The following is a 26292-nucleotide window of genomic DNA, read 5'->3' on the forward strand; positions in this document are numbered from 1 at the left end:
CGGGGCAGGACCTGGCTTCTTTTGGTCTTGAATTGTATAGCAGTTGGGAGCTCAACTTTGCATAACTGGCTGATTCATTTATTTATTCAACCCACAAATACTGACTTATTGATAGGTACCGGGCGTCAGGCTAGGCACTAACATCACGAATAAAGATAAAACGTGCATCTTGCTCTTGAGGAGCACTCGATCTAGGATGAGAAAGAGGGACTTGTGAGTAAACGACCCTGATGCAAGGCCAGGGTCAGCGGATGAATCAGTGTGTGACAAACGTGTGTGGGAATATGTGTGTTACAATAAGAACAGCTCCCATTTGAAAAGGAACCACACTTCATTCCTGACATATATTATCTCATTAAATTACCCTTTGAAATATGTGAGGAACCAAGTTTCAAAATTTCAGCAATTTGCCCAAGATCTCGCAGTTTATAAGAGGAAGAGCTGAAGTTTGAGCCTAGCTCTGCTTAACTTAAAGCCCATGTTTTCCACCATATTCTACCTCTTCTGAGAAAAGACAGCTGAATTCTCAGCTCCTGGAACCAGACACATTAAGCTCTCCTTTCTCAAGAAAAGAACAGTGGCAGGTATTTTAGAAAGCCCAGGGGAACATGAATCTTCCCTGACTGTGACTGACTGCCGTGTGTGTGTGTATATGTGTCGGGGGAGGTGAATGTTGTTTATACATTCACAAGGAGATCATAGTCATAGCTTCTTCATGAGGCTGTGAAGGATAAATTAGATCTCTCTGTGACATCACTTATTTCTATGACATGTACATGTTAAATTGTCATAATTTATTCATTTGTTCAGCAGACATGTCTCTGTGTCTACTGTATTTTCAGCACATACTATGTGCTAGGAATACAAAGATAAATAATATAAGCTCTCTGTGCCTTAGCAATTTACAGTCTAGTGGGGAGACAGAAAATGATTAAATGATTATAATAAAATATTAGCTATATGCTGCAATGAAGGAAAACCCAGATCAGTTACTGCTACATGAGCCTCCTCCTCGTGCCATTGCCCCAGCCAGTGGGAGAAGGTGTCTTACAAGAAGCACTGTGTGAGCTGAGGCTTGAGGAATGCGTCGGAGTTTGCCAGATTCAAGACAGATCAGGAGAGGGGTGAGGAGGACGGAGAAGGGCATCCCTGGGGCAGAAAGGAAAGGGGTTCACACACAGATAAACACGGAAAGATGTCTTTTTAAGTAAATATACATATTTCATTGGTACTCAAGGATGGCAGAATAGCAAGAGAAAACTGAGAGACCCCAGTGGTGAGATAATGGGAGTTCTTGGATGCCATGCCCTTAAGATTGGGGGAGGAGGGAAGATGTTTGAAGGGTTCTGCTAAGGGGAATGACAGCAGCAGTTTCTGTTTTAGAACAAATCCGTCTCTGGTGGATGCATGGATGAGGAATGGGGGCAGGGAGACCGCTGCAGAGACCCGACAGGGACAAGGAGGATGATGAGAGAGAGACAGCTTCCAAAACATATAAAAACAAGACTTGGGAACTAAGATAATACATATATGTGAGCCAGTGGGGACGTGTGCAATGTGCCAAGCTCCCTGCCAGGAGATAGAGGAGGAGCAGGAGTAAACTGCTGAGTTCAGCTTTGAACCTGCTGCAGTTGAGGAAGCGATGGGACTTCTCAGTGGATACCTCCAACAGACTGTTAAGTTTATAATTCTAGAACTGGAGAAAAAGAGCGGAGTAGGAAATGGAGCTTCATGAATCAGAAGCCTGTGTGTGAATGGGTATTGGAACCTGGGTATAGATGAGCTCTTCCAGGGATCGATTGTAAAAAACAGAAAGAGAACCAAGCGCTTGTTCAGATGAGTGGCATGCACAGGAACCCTCTCCCCTGCCGTCCCTCTTTGAGGTCTGTCTTTACTATTTCCTCACCATCTGGGTTTATTCAGTTGTACCAGTAAGTTAATAACATTTATACATTTACATAAGAATATGTTAATACATTGATTGGGTACAGTGGCTCATACCTATCACCTCCACACTTTGGGAGGCTGAGACAGGAGTATTGCTTGAGGCCAGGAGTTTGAGGCCAGCTTTGACAACATAGTGAGACCTCATCTCTGCAAAAATTTGAAAATTAGCCTGGCGTAGCGACATAAGCCTGTAGTCCCAGCTACTTGGGAGGCTGAGGCAGGAGGATCACTTAAGCCCAAAAGATTGAGGCTACAGTGAGCTATGATTACACCACGGCACTCCAGCCTGGGCAAGAGAGTAAGACGTTGTCTTAAAAATAACATATTATTACAGTATAACACAATAAACGTGCAGATGATGAACATTTACTTCTCTGCTTCTGAAAAAAAAGTCCTTAAAGAAGTTGTAAAAGTACTTAGTTGAAAAGCACCTTTAAGAATAGCAGTGTTACTCACAACAGTGCAAAGGTGGAAACAGCTGAAACCCATCGTGAGACAAGTGGATAAACAAAATGTATATACATACAATTAACCTGTTCAGCCTTGGAAAGGAATAGCTTACACGCTACGATGAACCTTGAAGATATCGTGCTGAGTGAGCTAAACCGGGCACAAAACGGCAGATACAGGCTGAGCATCCCTCATTCAGAAGTCAGAAATCCTCCAAAATCTGTAAGTGGAAAATTCCACACCTGACTTCATGTGACAGTCAGAACTCTGTTTCATGCATAAGAATATTTAAAATACTGCACAGTTACCTTCAGGCTATACATGTAAGGTGTATATGAAACATAAGTGAATTTCATGTTTAAATGTGAGTCCCAGTCCCAAAATATCTCATTATGTCACAGACAAGTATTCCAAAAACTAAGAAAAAAAATCCCAAATTCAAAACACTGCTGGTCCCAAACATTTTGCATAAGGAAGAATAGACCTGGATTGTATGATTCCACGTGTGTGAGTCACCTACAACAGTCAAGTTCATAGGGACAGAAAGTAGAATAAATTTTACAAGGGTGTGTGGGGGAGGGGGAATGAGGAGTTAGCATTTCATGAATAAAGAGTTTCAGTTTGAAATGATGAGAAATTCTGGAGATGAACAGTCGTGCTGCTTACACAGCAGTGTGAATGTGCTAATGCTAGTGAATTGTACACTAAAATTTGGCTTCAATGGTCAATTTGTTGTGTATATTTTACCACAGTTTTTAGTGGTAAAACAAAGAAGGGGAAAAAAAGACCTTGGAGAACATCAACTGCAAACCTATCTTTGTGTGTGTGTGTGTGTGTGTGAGAGAGAGAGAGAATGAGTTTTGCTCTGTCACCCAGGCTGGAGTGCAACGATGCATTCTGGGCTCACCAAAACCTCCACCTCCCGGGATCAAGCAATTCCCCTGCTCCAGCCTCCCAAATAGCTGGATTACAGGCATGCACTACCAGACCTCGCTAATTTTTTTGTATTTAGTAGAGACAGGGTTTCACTATGTTGGCCAGGGTGGTCTCAAACTCCTGGCCTCAGTTGACCACCCGCCTCCACCTCCCACTGTGCTGGGATTAAAGGCGTGAGCCACCATGCCTGGCCTGATCTTTTTATAAACCAAAAAACTGAACCCCAAGATTGTTTCAATGGCTTATACACAGCCACACACCTGTTAATGAGAGAGAATCTAGCCAGAATTTTATCTGTAAGAACGAAGCCGCGGGGATAAAATGGTTCCAGCATTCCCTCGGCTGCCCTCATTGCCTCCCTTTTCTCTCGCCCATTATAAATTCCCTCCTTTGGTGGAAAATTACATGCTTTATTCAAAAGCTGTGAATGTGTCCTGGTTTATTCCCACCTCCTTTTAACATTGAAGCTCATCTGTTTAAACAGAATTTCTTTCTGGAATCATGCTGGAATCACCCCGAAGCCCCCGCTTTAGCCAGAGACTGATAGGGTAGCACTCCAGATGCGTGTTCCACACCAGATCACACAGGCCCATATGCAAGATTCACAATGCACACAGCTTCAGAAATAAATTCAGTTAAACAGCTTGGTTGCTTTCACTGTAAAAGCAATGCAATTTATCTTAATAGGAGATGTCTATTTAGCTGCACAAGTTTTAATTTTTATGCGACATTGAAAAGATAAAGGTTGATCTTGGGGCTTGAGAACATCGGTTGAATGAAGTTCACTTGGGTCAGATTTTTCTATCTTAATTAATCTCTTTTCTCTGCACCACACGCTCTCCCGCCTGCCTCACCCCCTTCTTCTGTACTTACTAGACATTCAAACACAGCTGGAAAAGTGGGATGATGTGAAGTTTCACGGAGATCGAAACAGCAAGGGGCATCCAATGGCAGAGAGAAAATCATGCTCATCTAGAACTGGATCAAAAGAGCTCTTATGGTAAGGTTCTTCAATGCCAGAAAATGCCTATTTGTGTATCAGCTTTCTGACTGGCACTGAAATAACCAATGGTTTACGTCAATGCAAATACTTGGCATCACGGGTAACCCCTATATAACAGTGCTGATTATTGTGGCTTCCACCAGCTCGGGTTATTTCATCTCAACCATCAAAAATTAATTCAACTCAGTTAGTAAGGGTTTTGAGAGATTCGTAGTTCAACATTGTTAATAATGTTCTGAATGTGAAACTCTGCTGATTAGTAAAAACAGGTGTGTATGCATGAGCATAGCCAATGTGTTACATAAGTAATGGTTAAATATTTGCAGTTTATACAGGGGCCTTTTCTGGTGTGCTCAACGATCCACTATCAGATAACGAAATAGCTAAAAATAAGGCGTGGAGGCTTAGGAGAAAGTCTGGCCACCTGAGTCATTCCGTATTTTTGAAGCTTCCTAAAAGGCAGGGTTCGGCTTCTGTCTCCTTCTTGCCTTGCCACATCTTCACTTATCACGACATTTCAAATTCTACAGAAAGATAAAATCTCTCCTGAGACACTCTGTGGGAAGTTCCTCCCCCTCAAAAAAATATGTCATAGGATTCCTGTAACAAAAATGTATTTCATTTATTTACTTTTTGCCCATAGTTGAATGGAGTTTTTAGTCAATCCAAGATAATAACACCTAGCACATTGTAGCCTCTTATATTTGGAAAGTGGCCATTATAATAGAAATACATGAAACTTATCTCTATCGTCAGAATTTTGATGTGAGCTTTGACATCATGGCTTTCAATGATCCAAAGACCTGGGTTTCTTGGCTGTGTTTATAGCTTAATTTGTTTCTAGAGGTACATTTAATTTCCTTAATGCATCCCTTATAGGTCCTCAGAGCACAGATCTCAACCAGAACTGAGTGGTGGGAAAAGCGCCCTCAACTCTGAGTCGACTTCAGAGTTGGAATTAGTGGCTCCAGCTCAGGTAACAAAACTGATGATTCAATGAACCCATCTTTTCCTGTCCATAACGTAAAGCATACATGTTTTATTTAATTTTGTACAAAAGGTTTGAAGTATTTTTTGTACACTGCGTTTTATGTGCTGTTTCATTCAGTAGCTATCTCAGTGCTTAAAATAGCTGAAATATAGGTGTATCTGTGTATCTACACATTTGGCTGGAGAATGTGTTAATGAATTCACTGTGTACTTAGTACTTTTTCCTTGTTCTACCATTTACTGTTCTATTATTTTGCAATACAAAAATCTGTTCTACTCTATTATGAGCACTATTTACATAACAGAACTCTATGGAGAGGAAATTACATCTTGAGTGTTCATTCACATCTATGCCCTGTGGAACACACTACACATTGGTACCCTGACTGTCACAGGAAAATAAATGTCATATCGAGAAAATATATTATTGTAGTATTAGCAGTAATAATGATAGTAATAGCTACCATTTGTGAGTGCTACTAAGTATCAGGGGCTTTACAATGTGTTTTTAAGTGTTATGTGTAACACGCAAATAATGCTGTGAATTGTCAGCCTCAGTTTAAAGATACTCTTTAGTCTCAGTGACATCAAACATACTCTCCTGGGACACTCCACTAAATCACTGGAGGAAGTAGGGTATGAGCTGGGTCTGAATGTCCAGTACTTGACCCTTAAGTCCAGTTTAGCTTTTTTTTTTTTTTTTTTAAGATGGAGTCTCATTCCGTCACCCAGGATAGAGTGCAATGGCGCAATCTTGGCTCACTGCAACCTCTAACTCCCTGGTTTAAGCGATTCTCCTGCCTCAGCCTGCCAAGTAGCTGGGATTACACGCACACACCACCATACCCAGCTATTTTTTGTATTTTTAGTAGAGATGGGGTTTCTCCATTTGGCCAGGCCGGTCTCGATCTCCTGACCTCGTGTCCACCCACCTCCGCCTCCCAGAATGCTGGGATTACAGACATGAGCCACCACACCCAGCCAACTAGCTTTTTTGTAACTAGTTATCTTCTACAGTTGAGACCATATCTCCTGTGGTTCTAAGAAGGCCAAAGTCAGTCTGAGTCTTTTCATTCCCTTGAAGACTTTTAAAGGCCTTGATCTAAAACCGCAAAGATATCATAAAGTGTGTGCATCCAAGTTCATGCATTCCACAGTCTAGTTGAGAGGAGACTCAGTGTTTAAGGAAAATAAATGTGATACAATAAACAAGAGATTTTCTTGAGCTTACTAGATGATGAAACTAAAGGAGGAAATATACTATCTGAGGTGAAATAAAGAGATAATTATAATAATAGTTATAATAATAATTATATAATAGTTATATAATACAGTTATATAATTATAATAATATCATAAAGAATTATAATAATAGCAGATATTATTGAGTGCTATAATAAGGACTTCTTATATATTAGCTCATTTTCTGTTAAATAGCTGGATGAGGTCGGTTCAATTATTGCCTCCGTTTTACAGACAGCAAAACTAAGGTGCAGTGAGCTGAAGAACCTTTTCTGTGACCCACAACTAGTAAGCGGCAGAGAGACGGAGGACACAGACAGAAATCTTTAGCAAATAGGCCGCTGGAAGCTTTCCAGCCACCAGCAGTGCCCCCTGCAAACACCCGCCCTCCACAGGAGAGCACCGTACTGCCCCCAGATCTTGGCTGGAAAATAAATCCACTCACTTCCTCAACAAACACCCGGCAAACCTCAATGAACCATAAATATAGCATGAAAATGTAGTTTTTCCCTTTGTGCTCACTCTAAATGTATTTTTTAAAAGAAAATGTATTGCACTTACTGTATCAGAAAAACATTTCTTGGTAGGTACAGTAGAGATTTAGGCTCAGCTAAAATAATTGGTACTGTTTCATAAACCGGAATTCTTGGAACAATTTAATGGAGCGATAAAACGTTTGTTTCCAAAGCGGGTGAGACTTGGCACAGGCAGGCCGTTCTACAGGGAGCTGAGGTGGAAGATCAGCCGGGTCCTGGTTGCCATAGAGACCCTGGATGCCTTTATCTCATTGCTCCGGTGACTGCTGCTCTCCTGCTGGTGGTCCAGCTCCATACCTCCTTCCTCTTGCGCACCAGGACCCCTTATTTCAGAAAAGTACTTTACAAAATTTTTCTGAGACTATATTGTCTCCAAAACATAGTTTAAAATGCACAATGAGAGTTTTCTATCTAGATAACTCTTAATGAATCCTTAGAGAGTTATCAATTCTTTGTAAAGAATTTATTCTTTGCTTGTTTTTTTAAAAAACATTGCCTGCTTACCTATGCAGATTTGCCTAAACTAAGGAAATTCTTAATCTCCTAGTTTTAATTTCAGCCTATGGTTAAATTGGGAAAATTTCATGAATTTGGGACTTATAGATCTGAAACACCAAGGCACTCAAACAGCAAGAGAATAACCTGATTAATCTACTTGTAATAAAAGACAGGAAGATGTTAAAGAAAAATCTGGCTGAGCACTGTGGCTCATGCCTGTAATCCCAGCACTTTGGGAGGCCAAGGCGGATGAGTCACTTGAGCCCAGGAGTTTGAGATCAGCCTGGGATACATAGCAAAACCCCGTCTCTACAAAAAACACAAAAATTAGCCGGGCATGGTAGCACAGGCCTATAGTCCCCACTCCTCAAGAGGCTGAAGTAGGAGGATCATGGTGCCTGGGAGGCAGAGGCTGCAGTGAGCTAAGACTGAGCCACTGCACTCCAGCCTGGGAGACAGAGCAAGACCCTGTCTCAAAAAAAGAAAAAGAAAAGAAAAAGAAACACCTTAGCCAAATTAAATTTAATGGAGTAATTGAGCAAAGAACAATTCACAAATCAGGCAGCCTCCTAAGCCAGAGCCGGCAGAGAGAGACTAGAGCAAAGCCACGTGGTGGAAGATTTACAGGCAGCCAAAGGAAAGCGATGTCCAGAAAACCGAAGCGAGGAACAGAAACAGTCTCGTTGGTTATATACCTTGTCCAGAAAACCGAAGTGAGGAACACAAACAGCCGTGTTGGTGACAGCTTGGCATCTGCCTTATTTGAACACGGTTTGAACAATTGCCCCACTTTGATCAGCCGAAACTATGTGATTGGCACAGGAGTGGGTTACAGTTTGCTTACACCTCCATTTAGGTTACGGTTCACTAAGCACAGAGAAATCTTTAGGCTGAACTTAAAATATGTAAGGAGTTGATTTAACAATATACTGTTAGAAGCATAAATATTTTGTCTTTTAAATATCAACTATCTGTATAGATTAAGTAAAATCATGAAGATGGTATAAAAATTCACCCAAGTAAAATCATGAAGGTGGTATAAAAATTCACCTTAAAAGCATAACTCAGATGGGGCCAGATATGGTGGCTCATGCCTGTAATCCCAATAGTTTAGGAGGCCAAGGCGGATGGATCACTTGAGGCCAGGAGTTCAAAACCAGCCTGGGTAACATGGTGAAACCTGTCTCTACTAAAAATACAAAAATTATTCCAGGCGTGGTGGCACGTGACCGTAGTCCCAGCTGCTCAGGAGGCTGAGGCATAAGAATTGCTTGAACCCAGGCGGCAGAACTTGCAGTGAGCCAAGATTGTGCCACAGCATTCCAGCCTGGGTAACACAGCAAGACTCAAAAAGAAAAAAAAGTATAAGTCAGATGGTTCACAGGAAAATCAAGGAGATGTTTTCTTCTCTCTCAAGCTAGCATAAATTATCTTAAGGCAGTGACACCACAGGTGAAGACCTATTTACCAGATTCCTTTAAAAATTGTATTTCAGAATCACAGAGAAACTGGAAGCTCACAATGTGGAGAACTGATGTTTTCAAATTTTCTTCACAAGATGAGGAAAAGGAAAAACGTAGTCTAACCGCTTTCAAATAGTGTTTTGAATACTGTAGGGATAAAAGGAACTTTCCTTCCACCTCTGGAAGTTTTGAGAATTTGAGTCTACAAAACAAACATGAACAGGAGAAAAGGCATGCAAACAGACTGATGCCGAAGCATGCAGAGTCACACAAAGCAGGAAGCTCAGAGAAGGGCCAGGTGCTCGGAACCGAAGTGTGCTCTTCCTAGAGGAGAGGGACGTGGCAAATGTTGGTACTTTTAGAGGAAGAGGAAATGATTTTTAGGGGAAATGAAGGGTCCTGAAGAACAGACAATAGCGTCGTAACCGTAGCAGGTTCATCACCCAATGCAGGTCAGCTAGCCAAGATACCAAGTTGCAACAGAGAAAGAGGTTTGATCATAGTGTCACTGAAGAAGGACATGGAAGGAAACCTCAAATCCCTCTCCCCGAGGAGTTTGGGACTAGGGTTTTTAAGTGTCTTGGAGTGGGCAGAAGTGTGGAGATGATTAACTGGTTGAAGAGTGTCGGGTGAAGTCATAGGACAGAGAGATGAAGATGCTGTGTTCCATGCTGACCCCATGCTGCCGTGGGGGTCTTCACACTGGTTGCTGGAATTCAGGGTCTGAAAATATCTTAATGATCCTTAAACAAAAGCCTTATGATTTGAATGTCAGAGATCCTGTCTGTAGGAACAATAAGAATATAAATGGTCAGTATCTGCTGCTGTGTGACTTTTGGCCACAAGGAAGTGGGACAAAGCACAGCCTGATTAATGCTTAATTATCACTATATCTATGTCCAGAACCTGGCACACAATGCTGTGAGGGCAGTTTCAGCCTGGGGTAAAGTTTGTCTGGGTCCTCTTCGATCAGCCAAAACACCTTGAATGGCACAAGAGTAGGTTACAGTCCTTTTACACTTCCATTTATGTTACAGTTCACTATATACAGAGAAATCTTTAGGCTGAACTTAAAATATGTAAGAAGTTGATTTATATAGATATCTATATATAACAAAAGCCATATTGGGAAGGCTGATCTTCACCATGTGTTATCATCTGTATTTCATTCTGAATCCTAAACCAGCAAGTCTGGGCACACTGCTAAAGTGCAGAAAAGTTTCAGGATCTTTAACTGAGCTGGTGTGGTGTCAACTCTCGTGTTCCTTCCTGGGAGTTAATCTTCTCTGCTGAGACTGCATTCCTTCTGGAAACTTCAGAGAAAGTCTCTACCTGTGCTTCAGGGGAAGCAGAGGGGCAAGAGACAGGGGAATGGGAGAAGGTCAGAGATACCTTGCTTCTGAGGCTGCCTCTTTAGTTCAAAGTACCCGGCATGTCAAAGTGCCATGTTTTGGGGTATCATTTTCCTGAGCCCCAACAATACGCTAATCAGAGTGACTAGAGATTATATTAAATTGTATAATCTCTATATCTTTAAGAATAAGATATCTTGACACTTACCCAAACTGTGTAACTAATATTCCCTGGAGTTAATTGTTTTAAAAATTCACACATTCCCAAAAAATAAGAAAACACTTAAAGAATTAAGAAAAACAGAGAAAGCAATATAAAATTACCTTTCTCCACAAATAGGTTAAGATAGCGATATGTGAGGCAAAGGGAAAATAATTCAGCTTCTTCTGGAGACTGATGGTGCAAGGCTCTTTGAATTTGGACACTTGGAAGGGGAGCTCCAAGACAGGCTCTTGCAGACCTCAGTTGGATTCCACTGGGATGTGACCTTGGTTAGATTCCACTGGGAAGTGACCTCATTAGATTCCACTGGGAAGTGACCTCGGTTAGATTCCACTGGGATGTGACCTCAGATCCACTGGGATGTGACCTCGGTTAGATTCCACCAGGATGTGACCTCGGTTAGATTCCACTGGGAAGTGACCTCGGCTAGATTCCACTGGGATGTGACCTCGGTTAGATTCCACTGGGATGTGACTTCAGATTCCACCAGGATGTGACCTCGGTTAGATTCCACCGGGATGTGACCTCGGTTAGATTCCACCGGGATGTGACCTCGGTTAGATTCCACCAGGATGTGACCTGGGTTAGATTCCACCGGGAAGTGACCTGGGTTAGATTCCACTGGGATGTGACCTGGGTTAGATTCCACTGGGATGAGACCTCAGTTAGATTCCACTGGGTTGTGACCTCGGTTAGATTCCACTGGGAAGTGACCTCAGTTCGATTCCACTGGGAAGTGACCTCGGCTAGAATCCACTGGGATGTGGCGTCAGATCCATTGGAATGTGACCTTGGTTAGATTCCACTGGGAAGTGACCTTGGCTAGATTCCACTGGGATGTGACCTCGGTTAGATTCCACTGGGATGTAACCTTAGATCCATTGGGATGTGACCTCGGTTAGATTCCACTGGGATGTGACCTCAGTTAGATTCTACTGGGATGTGACCTCAGATCCATTGGGATGTGACCTCGGTTAGATTCCACTGGGATGTGACCTCGACTAGAATCCACTGGGAAGTGACCTCGGCTAGAATCCACTGGGATGTGACCTCAGATCCATTGGAATGTGACCTTGGTTAGATTCCACTGGGAAGTGACCTTGGCTAGATTCCACTGGGATGTGACCTCAGTTAGATTCCACTGGGAAGTGACCTTAGATCCATTGGGGTGTGACCTCGGTTAGATTCCACTGGGATGTGACCTCGGTTGGAATCCACTGGGAAGTGACCTTGGCTAGAATCCACTAGGATGTACAGCAGCCAACTCTCCAAGTACCAAGTCACAATTTTGTAACTTATTGATTTTGCTGACTTCGGTACAGCCAATGCTTCCATTCACGTAGCCTTAATTCCAAACCAGAACAATTTAAATTCTGGGAATTTCCAGAGGGGATCAAAGCCCTTGGTCCTTGAAGAGTTCGCTGAGAAGTCACTGACATGAGGCAGGCAGGCTGACAGGAGAAAAGGCATACAGATGTTCTTACCATGTACACACAGGAGCCCTCAGAATGACAACCCAACCCCCCCCCCCCCACAGTGAGGTCCAGAGGCTTCTATACCATCTTGAGGTTGCAGAGAGAACATGGGCTCAGAGCATGGCGGAAAACACGTTTTGGTAGCGGGACAGGTTATGGGAGGGAGAAAGAAAGAGGCTTGGCTAGCAAAGGGGCCTCATTATATAGAGGAAACTTCTGGCAGGTAGGAGTCTCAGAGAGGAGAGATGGTAAATGTTTCCTTTCAGTCCTTTAAAGGGGTCAGACTCAGTCCATCTTTCCAGGGTCTGGACAAAGGAAGTGCTGGTTGCATTAAGACAGATTCTCCACAGAGCTACAGACGCGATTTCCCCAACAGAAGACAGCTTTCCAGAGCCACTTCAGATTATGTCAAAGAAATATAGCTTGGAGTAAAATATTTTTATTTCCTTTAGTAACAAACAGAGTAACTGAAACTTTAAGTGGAGGTATGTTTTCTAAATTTCTAAAGGGGTAATGTAAAAGGAAATGCATGTTAATAGCTGTGATTTATTGCATACCTACTTCCTCTGTGTAATATGAGATTCTATTTTAATATATTATTTGAAATTCTTACAATAACTTTGGGAGCTAATAGTATCCCCATTTCACAGAAGAAAAATGCATCTTAGCAAAATTTTCCCCAGGTGACAGCTAAAGAGGAAAGATCCAGGATTCAAATCAGCCCATTAGCTCCCAAATCCTTTGTTACTGGGCTGGGCGCGGTGACTCGTGCCTACAATCCTAGCACTTTGGGAGGCCGAGGCAGGCAGATCCTTGAGTTCAGGAGTTCAAGACCAGCCTGGGCGACATGATTAAACCCCATCTCTAAAAGAAAAATAAATAAATAATAAAGTCTTTGTTCTTAACTACAGACCACCTCCCATCAGACACATCATGCTCATCCACCAGAGATAATTCACAATTTCCCTTCTCACTGCAAACTCTGATAATTACTTATTTTATAGGGTTGATACAAGTAATTGTAAAGAATGTGTATCACTTTATTCCAGAATTTTGTAAAACGAATTGTAAACAATTTTTCGTTTGTAAAACAAGGTTTGTCATCTAATTTCAGGCCACACACAATTGTGTGCCTTCCTCTCCCAAAATGATTCTCAAGCCCTTACTTTTAGAAACCTTGGTGGCTTCCATTGCATTCCATTTCAGTTCAACAAATATGCTTGAATGCTATCCGCAAGGCAAGGAAAAAGCTGGAAAGATGAGTTAGACTATAAGAAGCATTGCGATCTTTGTGTCTAACAGAAACAATTGATAGACTATAAATATCAACAGTTTTGCTTGTTGGAATACAGTACAGGAGACTTTCAACATGGCCTTTCCCTCCAGGCCACACACAGCGAGAGATTAATGAGGAGGGAATGAAACAAAGTCGGAAGTGAGGAAGAAAGAAGGCAGAAGGGCGGGCGGGAAATCCGAAAGGCCACTTCCAGCACAGCAGGAAATCTGTGCACAGGACATTCTCAAATATTTGTGGAAATGGAAAAATAAGGGATTCTAACAAAAAAAGGAAAACAGCTGATCAAATTTAACAATGTGGAAATAGCAGCTGAAGTTAATTAAAATGACAGAAAAAAACAAAATTCTATTCTGGATCATTTTTAAAACTAGTTTCAATAATAGTTTTTAGCTTTGCCCAATAATAGACTGTTCACAAATCAGCACTCATTTGCCTTGATGTTCTGCAACATAGAATTTTGTAGTTGAAGGGAGATGGACCGTTTGCTGCCGTGCCTTATACAAAGCTCTAGGAATTGGCTCCTTGACATACAAGGGACAGTTTTTTGTGTGTACTTTCAATGACAAATGTTTGTTGACTGTTTAAGGAAAAATAATCCTGAGTATGTCAGTGAGGAAAGTGTTTATCTATTCTAGTATAAGACTGCAATTAGTCTCCACCACCCACTAAACAAAAATACTCTAAAAGTCACACCTGATAGGCACTAAACAGAAAATAATGAGAGCAAAGGTGTATTGAGCACGTACTGTGTGCCGTGTGTGGCATATTTACATGAATTGTTGTAATCGGTCCTTACAGGGACTCAACCTGTGAACACACACTTTGCAGATGAGAATAGATTAAGTTACTTATCCAAGGTCACCAGCTAGTAGTAAATGCTAAACCAGGATTTGGCCTCAGGCAGTCTGACTCCAGAGTATGCTTTTAATGACCATGTTATTTTGTCACTCAAGGTCTGCTAGTTGTTATATTTTCCTTTGCTACAGTTAAGCAGATTCCTTTTTCTCCTCCAGCAATAATATAAAGGCAATTGTATGAGAAACTATGAACAAGAGTTTTGCTAGAACAACCACAGCCACAAATATAGAAATTTTCAAATTATAATTTTGATCACAATCAGAATTTTGAATAAAGAAAATAAAACACAGCATTCCTTTAAAAAAATTTGTTAAATTCTTTCTTCTCTCCCATTACCTAGTGCTTATCATTCAGAACAGTCAACAGTCAGGGGAACTTAATGCTTTCTTCTTTGGAGAGTGCAATATCCTATAATCCAATTAGGCTGAACTGATTGAAATGCCATTTGTGGAGCCCAGGTGTTTCCAGGAGCTTGCTAGAGCTGTGAAGCATCCTTCAAAACCATGCAAAAGAGAAAAGAAGTGGCTACGTGAGAGTCCATTAGTGAACTCCAGAGCACTTGTGAGCCGTATACACACAAGGCCAGTGTCTAGATCAGAGGCTCTCTGTGCAGTTCCCGAGCCTACACCATCAGTGTCATCTGAGAACTTGTTAGAAATGCAGATTCTGAGGCCTTACCTCAGACCTTGAGTCAGAGCCCCTGGGGGTGGGGCCTAGCAATCTGCATTTTAACAAGGCCTTCCAGTGATTCTGATGCCCACAAAGGCTTGGAAATCGCTGTTCAAGCCGCTGCAACTCAAACGTATGAGTGTAATGTGCAGTTGTTTTGTTTCCCGTACCTCTCTACAGTGCTAAGCAATATAACCAGTTTATAAGCATTACTCGTGTATCTTCCCGCAGTTTTTGCCCATGATGAAATTAAAAGGAAAAAAAAAAAGCCTGCGTGCGTTGAAAGGAACGCTGATCTTTGTGTTATAATCTGTATTTCATTCTCAATCCTAAACCAGTATATCTGAGCACAGAGTTAAGCTGCAGAAAAGTTTCAGGATTTTAACTGCATACTAATTGCAGTTTGAAAACTGCCTCTGTTTACCTGCAGTACGTACTGATATTTGATGGCATTTACCTTCTATTTCCTTGGGTAAAAGAAATGGTTTCAGAATGTGACGTAGATAACACTCGTCTAAATGATAATCTAAGGCCTTCCTAAAAGTGTGGAAAAGAGCACTTCCCTAAACAGTAATTGTACTATGAAAATAAAATTTCATTTACACAGTAAGATTCTAATTGTACTTGTTGTTTTAAGTGGCAAAGAGAATCTGAACTGTAAGCTCAGAGGCCGGAGACGTCTGCTAGGTCAGGCTTCACAGGAAAGTCAGGTCGTAGCTTACTGTGAGAAGTGCCTGCTAAGAAAAGGACATGCCTTGGGACAAAAATATTGTGTTTTCACTTTCTTCCACTGCCAGTCATGGCTCATTCATAACATTATATAAATGCACAAAGCTTCCTTCTTTTTTTATTAATTTATTTTTTACTGACAAATTATAATCATGTATATTTATCATGTAAAACATGCTGTTTTGCAATATATACACTTTGTAAAATGGCTCAGTAGACCTAATTGACATGCATTAGCTCACATACTCATTTTTACAATGAGAATACTTAAAATCTACTCACTTACTGAGTTTCAAAAATGTAATACACTGCTATTAATGATACTTACTCACCATAATGTGCCATAGATCTCTTGAACTTTTTCCTCCTATCTAACTGAAATTTTATATTCTTTGACCAACATCTCCCAAACCCCTCTACCTTCACCTCCAGCCCCTGGTAACCACCATTCGACTCTGTTTCTATGAGTTCAACTTTTTTAGATTCCGTATGTAAGTGAGATCATATGTTACTTGTCTTTCTGTGATTGGCATATTTCATTTAACATCCTGCCCTCTAAGTTCACTCATGTTGTCACTCATCATGTCATGATGAGTTTTTCTTTCTTGTATAAGGCTAAATAGTATTCCATTATGTATATGTATGACATTTTCCTTATCCTTCCTTCCACTGATGGGCTGATTCTGTATCTTGGCTATTGTGAATAATGCTGCAATGAACACGGGAATGAAAATATTGCTTAGACTTACTGATTTCATTTCTTTTGGGTGTTGTATTAGTCTGTTTTCACGCTGTTGATAAAGACATATCTGAGACTGGGTAATTTACAAAAGAAAGAGGTTTAATAGACTTACAGTTCTACCTGGCTGGGGAGGCCTCACAGTCATGGTGGAAGGCAAGGAGGAGCAAGTCATGTCTTACATGGATGGCAGCAGGCAAAGAAAGAGCTTGTGCAGGGAAACTCCTTCTTATAATGCCATCAGATCTCACAAGACTTATTCACTCTCATGAGAACAGCAGGGAAAGACCTGCCCCCATGATTCAGTTACCTTTCACCAGGTCCCTCCCACAACATGTGGGAATTCAAGATGAGCTTTGGGTGTGGACACAGCCAAACTGTGTCAGACATACACCCAGTAGCGGAATTTCTGGATCATGTTGTAGCTCTACTTTTAGTTTATTGAGAACCCTCATCCTGTTTTCCATAATGGTTATACTAATTTGTATTCCCACCAACATTTTATGAGGGTTTCTTTCTCTCCACATCCTCTCCAACACTTATCTTTCGTCTTTTCAATAACAGACATTCTAACAGGTGTGAGGTGATATAACACTGTGGTTTTAGTTTGCATTTCCCTGTTATTAATAATATTGAACTTTTTTTCATATATCTATTGGCTATTTGTATGTCTTCTTTTGAGAAATGTGCATTCAGGTCCTTTGTCCATTTTTTGATCAGTTGTTTTCTTGCTATTGAGTTGTTTAAGTTCCTTATATATTTTAGATGTTAACCCCTTATGGTATGTTAGATATATGGTTAGCAACTATTTTCTGCTATTCTGAGGGTTGTCTCTTTATCATCTTGATTGTTTCCTTTGCTGTGCAGAAGTTTTTGAGTTTTCTGTAATTCCACTTGCCTATTTTGCTTTTGTTTCCTGTGTTTATAGTGTCATATTTTAAAAATTCTTTTCCCAGACCAGTGTTCTGTAGCATTTCCCCAATGCTTTTTCCAGTAGTTTCATAGTTTCAGGTCTTACATCTAAGTCTTTAATCCATTTTGAGTTGATTTTTGTATGTAATGTGAGAAAAGGGTCTAATTTCATTATTTTGCATGTAGATATCCAGTTTTCCGAAAATCATTGATTGAAGACACTATTCTTTCTCCATTGTGTATTCTTGGCACCTTTGTAGAAAAACAATTAACTGTAAATGCATGGGTTTACTTCTGGCTCTCTATTCTGTTCCGTTGGTCTGTATGTCTGTTTTCGTACAATTTTGATCACTGTACCATTTTGATCACTATAGCTTTGTAACATGTTTTGAAGGCAGGTAGTGTGATCCCTCCAATTTTGTTCTTTCTGCTCAAGATTGCTTTGGCTATTGAAGATCTCTTGTGAGTCTGTACAATTTTTTTTTCTACTTCTGTGGAGAACATCATGGGAATTTTGATAAGAATTGGGCTGAATCTACAGATTGCTTTAGGGAGTGTTTGGGAAGTTTAACAATACTAGTTCGTTCAATTTATGATCATGGGATATTTTTTCATTTATTTGCATTTTCTTCAGTTTGTCAGAAAGTCTGCTTCTTACCATGTGTCCACACTTGAAATTTTTGTTTGTTTGTTTTATTAATGAAGGAACCCATAGGAAGGCAATAGAGTGGGTTGCAAAAGCAAAGCACTAAGGAACAGCGCTTACATAGCCAGCTTGGAAAGAAATGCCAGAATGAGTTTGCCTAGTTAGATACAAGACTGGCTAACTTTCTGCAAGACAGTAGGATGTCACTGTTGGAGCTAATGTCTCTGGTAGGGTACAGCATCCTAACAACGTAATCCTAAAAGGCTGTGAACCATCTTCCCCTTTATATTTGCTTATATTTGTTCATCAAATATATTGTGGCCCAAAAGTGTCAGATCAGCATTGTAGTTGAGTGAATGGTGGCCAGATATAGCAAAATACTTGATTAAATTAGAGGTCTTGAGAGAAGGAGGCTTTCCTGAAGTCTCTGGGTGGCCCTAAATGCAACCACATGTACCTGTAAGAGTAAGGCAGACAGAGTTTTGAGAGAGAAGAGGAGGCAGCATGGAGGGCGGCAGCCATAAGCCAAAGAATGCCTGAAGCGACCAGGAATGGGAGAGGCCGGGTGCAGACTCCCTCTCAGCCTTCAGAGGAGCGTGGCCCTGCTAACGCCTTGATTTTAGAATTCTAGTCTCCAGAACTTTGAGAGAGGAAACGTCTGTCTTTTCAAGTCAACCAGTTTGTGGTAATTTGTATTTGTTACACCAGCCATAAGAAACTGATACAAGGATCAGAAGACAGAAAATTCTCTCCCATGACATGAAGAAAGCCCACAGTCTCAGTTTGCCTTTTTCAAAGTTGGGCATACATTTTTCTATCATAAGTTCTTTGATTTTGCAATGAGTATGAATTTGCTGCCACAACTCTGGAGCACAAGAAATGTCCTGTTACTTTTATTTACTGATTTTAAATCTGGCCCTAAGACCCCACTGGCCAGGATGATGTGATAGTTGGTCTCACTTTCATATTTCAGGTCACCTTCCCTGTATCAGGTGTCTGGGTTAGGAGGAGGTACTAGTAGCTTTCACGTAGCCTAGAAAGGGAGGCTTCTTGTTCATGGTGACCCATGAGCCTGGGCCCCCCAACGGTGAGGTGCAGATACTCCTGCGAGCCCAGAGGTGCCCCACCACCCCTCCCTGTTCCCTCTTCTGACTGCACGCACCCGTGTAGGTGCCTCCCTGTGCTGTCTGTGGGCCTTGCTTGTTGGTAGGCAGCCCCCCCAGGCGTTCAGCTGCTGTTCCCCACTTCTGAAGTCCAAGCGGTAGGACTTTGCTAACACAGACCGCTGCCACTCCAGATCCAGGTCCAGGACAAAAAAACAAGACCCCTCTCAGGCTCCTATAAGTTCCCCTTAGCCTCCTGGATTGACCAGAGAACTTTGACTGAAAACAGCTTCTGGGGTTGAGGAGAGAAAATATCTTTAATTCATTTACTCTTCTCTTCACTGACAGCATATTTTTAACAACTATTTATCGACTACTCATAGAGCACCTACTGTCTGCTGGGAGATACTGAGTATTCCCAACAGAGGAAGAAACATAAATTAATGTTTTAATAAATAAACATTCCACATTTATTAAAGTAACCCCCCCACACTGTTATTTACAGTCACAATTACGTCATTATTGCTTGCAACCACAGTATTCATAGAGCTTCCAGGCTGACTCTTCACCCATGCAGTGGACCCCTGGGGGCAGCTTTTCTGTGTTTTCTGTCTCCCTAGCCTGGCCTGGGAAAGGCAGTGCAGGGCAGTGGTGATGAGCATGGCCAGGTGAGCTCAGCCTCCCGGGAGGAGCAGTGCAGAGCAGTGGTGATGAGCATGTCCAGGTGAGCTCAGCCTCCCAGGAGAAGCAGTGCAGAGCAGTGGTGATGAGCATGTCCAGGTGAGCTCAGCCTCCCGGGAGGAGCAGTGCAGAGCAGTGGTGATGAGCATGTCTAGGTGAGCGCAGCCTCCCGGGAGGAGCAGTGCAGGGCAGTGGTGATGAGCATGGCCGGGTGAGCTCAGCCTCCTGGGAGAAGCCGTGTAGGACAGTTGTGATGAGCATGTCCAGGTGAGCGCAGCCTCCCGGGAGGAGCAGTGCAGGGCAGTGGTGATGAGCATGGCCGGGTGAGCTCAGCCTCCTGGGAGAAGCAGTGCAGGGCAGTGGTGATGAGCATGGCCTTGAAGCACCAGACCTGTCACTTACTAGCTGTGTAACTTTGGGCAAGGGGATTAAGTTCTCTGTATCTCAACATCATCATCTTGAAATGGAGTTGATGATACCTACCTCATGAAGTTGCTGAAAGAGTGAAATACATTACAGTGTCTAAAGTACTGAGAGCAGTGTCTGGCAGTACTGTCGTGTCATGAGAGAAGAGGGGGTCTCCTCAGGACCAACAGTGGTAGAAAAACGAATGGAGAGCAGCTGAGCGATATGGAGGGCAAGTGCTGTGTGAAGACAGAAGTTTCGCTGTAGAACCGTGATTTTCAAACCCTGACTGCTTTTCAGAATTATTAGAGGAGCTTTTCAAACATCCAAAGGCCCAGGGTCCAGCCCCAGAGTTTCTTATTTAATAGGTTGCGGTGGGGTCCAGGCCTGTTCAGGTAATTCCCACGGAAGCCAGGGTTGAGCGTCGCTGCCACAGAGCTGTCTAACACACACACACCAAGAAGTCACTCACCCTACCCCACGTCCACTCTATAACAAAAGAGGCCAGAGAAATTGACCCCAAGACCCTCTCCCCATCTTCCGCAAGGCTAGTTTGTCTCAGTACGTCCCTCAACCTGAAGCCCGTGGGCATATGTGGGCGCTCCCCCCAGGTCAGGCCCTGTGCTGGGCGTCGGGAGTACAAAAGCTACCAGGCAAGGTTGCTGTCCCCATGGATCCCCCGTCGACCAGAGCGATAGACCAAAACCAAAAACACAGAAATAGAAACTGCAAGGTAAATTGTTGAGTGAAAAACTAAAGAATGGCAAGCCTCTGAAGTTTCATATTGTTTGAAACACATTACTGTCCGTGTTACCATACACAGCACTCTGGGTGTACAAATGTTTATGTGACTGCAGAAAGGTCTAGTGGTCCACCTCTTATTTTCTGTGACTGATTTTTTTCAAAATAAGTATTTTTGTGAAATTAAAAATTAATAACCTTTTTTAAATTACAGCAGACTCTTGGGGAAAGGTCTTCTGAAAATACTTGCATTTAGCCAAGTTAAGATATGTATGCATTACGTTGCCTATTAATTGTGGCAAAGCAGTTGGCCTTATCAGACATGATTTTGATATCTAAGTGATTCATTATTATTTAATAGAGAGCAGGATCCTAAGAAATGAGCCATAAGACAATGCCAGCAGAGGGAAAGCAGAGGAAGAGAATTCTGCACAAGGACCTGCTGTGCACATACGGAGAAAGGCCTGGAAACCACTTTCACTTCTGCAGCTTTCATGCTTTTACCTGGAGGCTGATCTTCCTCGCAAGCTGAAAGCTTGAATATCAATTTCTAAAGCTAGACTTCTGATGGAGATTGCCCATCCTAGCTGCGTATCAGAATCATTTGGAGAGGTTTACTGAAATGTCAAGGCCTGGAATAGAGACCAGTTAAAATAAGAGCTTTGGGAGATGAGGCATGAGGAGTGGTTTTAATGTGTCCAGGGCTGAGACCCACTGTGGGAAGGATCACGCATGCATGTTCACACATATTTATGGATGTCATCTCAGCTTAGGCAGCACCATGCCTGCACAGTACTCCAAAATGTCATCAACCACAGATGATTCTTAAAGGCGAGGGAAGTGAAATGTGAACAGTACCTGTCTATTTGTGTAGTGTCATGTGATTCCAACACACCATGTGTACGCTTGATTCCAGGCTCGACTCACCAAAGAGCATCGCTGGGGAAGCGCACTACTCTCTAGAAACCACTCCTTAGAAGAAGAATTTGAAAGGGCGAAAGCAGCGGTGGAGGTAACTTTTCTTAAAATTCGTTTTTTCTGTTTCATGCTTCTGAGAATGGCATTCAAAAATCAAACTTCGGCAAGATAGAAATGAAATGGGTCTTCCATTATAGGCATGAGATAGCTATGATTATGATTGTCAGAATGAGACAGTCATTTGGTACAGAATCTGGTACAATCAATGTACTAGAGAACATTTGATTTCCCATCAGAGATGACAAATATATATGACCTCTTACGCCAATTTGGCAATAGATGAGCAGAGACTGTCGGGAGTCAATCCGGCGATCGATTAGCAATAACTGTCAGAAGTCTCGGGCCAGAAAGAACTCTGAGTCTCGTCTAGGTTCTGTGGTGAAGCAGTGCTATGGATTTGCTGGGCCTCTGTGAGGCCACGGTTCATGCCTCATATTTTTCTGTCGCTAGCATCTAGCACAGTGTCTGAAACAGAAGATCTTGCTGCCCATAGTAGGTATCTTTTCCTAAGTCGGTGAGAAATGGGCATGGCTGGAATATTCTAGCTAATGGATAGTTCACCTCGACTTGAGCCAATTGTTTTATAAGAATGTCCAAAACATTGTTGATAATTCAAATGAATACCTGATTGGAACATTGATTTCTATATTTAGCCTTCTAATAAGAAGGACCAAGAAAGAAAAGGGAAGAGGGAGGAAGGAAGGGAGAAAAGAAGAAAGGGAAGTTAAAAAAAAAAAAAAAAAAAACCTAAACAAACAGAAAGCAGCTTTTGCTGTTTTTTTAATCCATTTCCTTCCTGGGTAGACTCAAAAAGAGTGAGTCACAGATGCTATCTCTGCGACTCATCAAAGCTTTGCTAGATTGCTGTTTGAGAGTGGAGCTTTTCACTGAACTTACTTAGGAACTTGTTGGAACCTCCATTTCTATTACAGATATGAAATCTTGAAAATCGAAAGCATTTCTAGAATATGCTTCATTTATGTGATTTGTCTTCCTAGAATTTGGATGAAATGATTACACTAAAAGGGTGGTCTTTCAGTCCCTCTATACTTGAAGTGCAATAAAATTTGCGGTTTCATATTAAAAGGATTCTTTCTATTCTGAAAGACTTCCAGCTGCAATTTCAGATTATTATTCAGAAAGCCAATAAAAGAACACTTTTATCTCACCACAATACTTTCTACCCAAATTCCTTCCTTTTAGCTTTTTTTAATAAAGAAAAAAGCTAATGAATATTTAGTGTCCTTGAATGTGATCAGCTGATGTATTTCGTTGAGACCAGCTGAGTTCAATCAAATTGTTCAAATGCATGGAGCCTGTAGCTCAATTTACTGTAAATGTTGGTTTTCCAAAATTAAGAGCTAATTTAAATTTTATATTTTGAACTCCTACTGTGCGTAGCACACTGAAATACCACTAAAAAGATTATTTTAAACCCATGGAATCTTGGGTAAGTAAAGACATTTAATTTATCAGGTCTCATTTGTAATGAGAAAGATAATGAATTCACATTCAAAAGACTTAATTGCACAGTAACAGATCAACAAGATAAAAATATCAAGATATATGTATTCACCAATAATTTAATCTTCACTTTGGTAGAGACCTTAGAAGTCGTTTATCCCCCACATAAACCAAAAGATTTTTCTATGAAAACACTTCACAAATTATTACCCTGTTTCTACTTGAACACTTCCAATTAGGGGCAACTCACTGTTTTTCGAGAAAACTCACTTCCATTTTGGACAGTACTAATCATCAAAAAGTTCTTTCTTTTTTTCTATTTTTTATTTTTTTTGAGACGGAATCTCGGTCTGTCGCCCAGGCTGGAGTGCAGTGGTGTGCCTCCCGAGTTCACACGATTTCTCCTGCCTCAGCCTCCCGAATAGCTGGGACTACAGGCATGCACCACCGTGCCCAGCTAATTTTTTGTATTTTAGTAGAGATGGGGTTTCACCATATTGGCCAGGATGGTCTTGATCTCCAGACCTCGTAATCCACCCCCCGCTCCCAGCCCCTCAAACTTGCTGGGATGACAGCCGTGAGCCACCCTCCCAGCCAAAAAGCCCTTTCTTGTATTTTGCTGAAATTGGCCTGCCGCCAACTTGCAGTTTTGCTCAGTCTTGGTTTTGCCCGCTCTGGAGCAAGTCAGAATTAGGCTTTTCTCTTCATGTTCCTCTCACCCCAACAGGCCACATCTCCTGGCTTCTCCATGTCTGTGCAGGGAACTGAGTTGTTATTTCAACTTGTCACTAATATTATGTAACAACCTACATCTCATTAACCAGTGCAGGCCTCAGTTTCTGTGCCTCTATGGTCCTTTCCTGTTACAAAATCCTAGAAGGCTATAAGTTACTTCAGGCAGTTATTCATCCAGCAAACCACACTGGCTGCTTACATGCACTGCCTGCTGATCCGGGTTCTACAGGTAAAGAAATGATTCAGCATGACTGAGCAGTCTAACAATAGCGTGTCCACGGGGTCAGTCTGGACACGCCCCTTGTTCACTCTACATTACTGTCACATCACCTGTTAGGTGAGGGGCCTGGATTCCCAATATATTGAAACTCTATGAGTTTATGTCTTCAGGTAAAAAGAATGGTAAGTACAGAATTCCCAGCAAATCAGAAAACAATGAGCAAAGTTGCTTAACTAGAAGCCTGGTGCGGAGAAGCCTCTCTGAGGAATGAAGGGAGGTGATGCACACCGCAGGTGTGAACAGGTGCGGAGAAGAACGTGTGTGAATGCATGAGGAGGGAAGAGATAAAGTGTTTCCATTCAGCTGATGGTAAATCATGCCTTCGAAACTGCACACATATGTGGATTATTTACTTCCAGACATTATTCTTATCCAACATATTATCTAAATTCATGGTAGAAGACATAGTAATATGCCTCAAAAGAGTCTTGGAAATGTGTATGCCCATCGACCCAGTCACTTTGCAGAATTTGTCCTGGAGAAGTAACATGAAAGTTGCAATCTTTTATCTGTAGAATTTCATTAAATAGTGAAAATTTGGAAAAAGCCAAAGTGTCCCATAACAGAGTTTGTCCGAATTATATCCTTACAGCACAATACTATGTCATGATTAAAAATGCCTAGTGATAGTTGGAATAGTAGTTTATGCATGGAAAGTTTTGCAGTGTAATCCCCACTTTGTAAAATAATAACATAATAGCTGACGTGCAGAAGGATGTACTATGTAAACCCTAAACCAGGAGCATTCCATGGCTTATCTAGCCATCACAGCAGTCCCATGAAGAAAGTAAGATTACTTCCCCACTTTGCAAATGAGAAAACTGAGGCTTAAGACATGGCAGACAGTTATGTAGCATTTTATAAGCAATTAAGATAGACTGAAAGTCAACTAGCAAATTTCAAAACAGGTTTAACAAGTGGCAAAGCAACGATTCCCACCCAGACTCCAGAGTTTGTATTCTGAACCACTGCATCGTGTGAGCATAAAGACAGTTTGTCTTAGTGCATTCGAGCTGCCGTAACAAGGTAACCTGAGATGTGGTAATTTATAAGTAACAGAAGTGTATTGCTCACAGTCTGGAGGCTGGAAAGTTCAAGATAAAGTTGCCAACAGATTTGGTGTCTGCTGAGGGCTGGTTCCTCATAATGGCAGTGTCCATCTTGCTGTGTCCTCGCACGGCAGAGGGCAAGAGAGGCTAACACACCCCCGAGGCCTCTTGTGTAAAGGCGCCAGCCCCATTCATGACAGCCCCACCTCCCAAAGGCCGTCCATCTTAATACCATTACCTTTGGAGTTAGCTTTCAACACAGGAATTTGAGGGCGCGCGTGCAGGCCATAGCAGATTCTGTACCTAAATGTTAACAGTGGTTATTCTGGGGTGGCTGGATTTGGAATGGTTTTTTTCTTCTTCTGTTGGCTTATTTGTATTTTCCAAATGTTCTGTCATAAAGATGTATTCTGTTGGTAATCAAGGGGAAAGTGGTAAGTTAGAGACTCTACAGTGGGATATGAGATTCTTAAAAGAACTGAAAGTGTCTTCTTCTTTATTTCAAGACAAGTAAAGAATGGTGCTACAGATTGCCTTCATCAGAGGCAATTTTAAATCCTAGGAAGCTCCAGATGAAAATCATGCCTGGAGCGAGTTGAATTGTTCCAAAATCTCTGCCTTATGATTTTATGTCATCTGATTCCAGTGTTCTTCCTATTTCACATCCTGTTCCATTTTTCGTCATCGTCCTGCCTCACCATCGGCCCCTGGCCACCTCTCCGCCCTTTCTCCTGCTTCTCAGTCCCGGTACTGAGCTCCAGGCATTTTGGCTCCTGCCTTTGTCTCTGTTCCTCTCCCACACCCGAGTTCACTGCCCACCGTCCCTACCTTCTCTTCTGTCTTTGAGGAGTGCTCTTCCCCCAGGGGCAGGTTCCTTCGTGCCATTCAAAC

General features: G+C 41.9%; 1 protein-coding gene across 8 annotated transcripts in view; it reads left to right on the forward strand.

Moving 5' to 3' along the window:
• The window catches only part of PEX5L (peroxisomal biogenesis factor 5 like), a 250462-nt gene that overhangs the window by 156352 nt on the left and 67818 nt on the right, over positions 1 to 26292 (forward strand). For all 8 annotated transcript variants that reach the window (XM_032298507.1, XM_032298509.1, XM_032298511.1 and 5 more), the window contains 3 exons: positions 4210 to 4333; positions 5216 to 5312; positions 21812 to 21907. In XM_032298507.1, coding sequence (XP_032154398.1) covers positions 4210 to 4333; positions 5216 to 5312; positions 21812 to 21907 — 317 coding nt within the window. The remainder of the gene's footprint in view (positions 1 to 4209; positions 4334 to 5215; positions 5313 to 21811; positions 21908 to 26292) is intronic.

Source organism: Sapajus apella, unplaced genomic scaffold (genome assembly GCF_009761245.1).
Source record: "Sapajus apella isolate SASKATOON/1434 unplaced genomic scaffold, GSC_monkey_1.0 scaffold38, whole genome shotgun sequence".
NCBI lineage: Eukaryota > Metazoa > Chordata > Mammalia > Primates > Cebidae > Sapajus > Sapajus apella.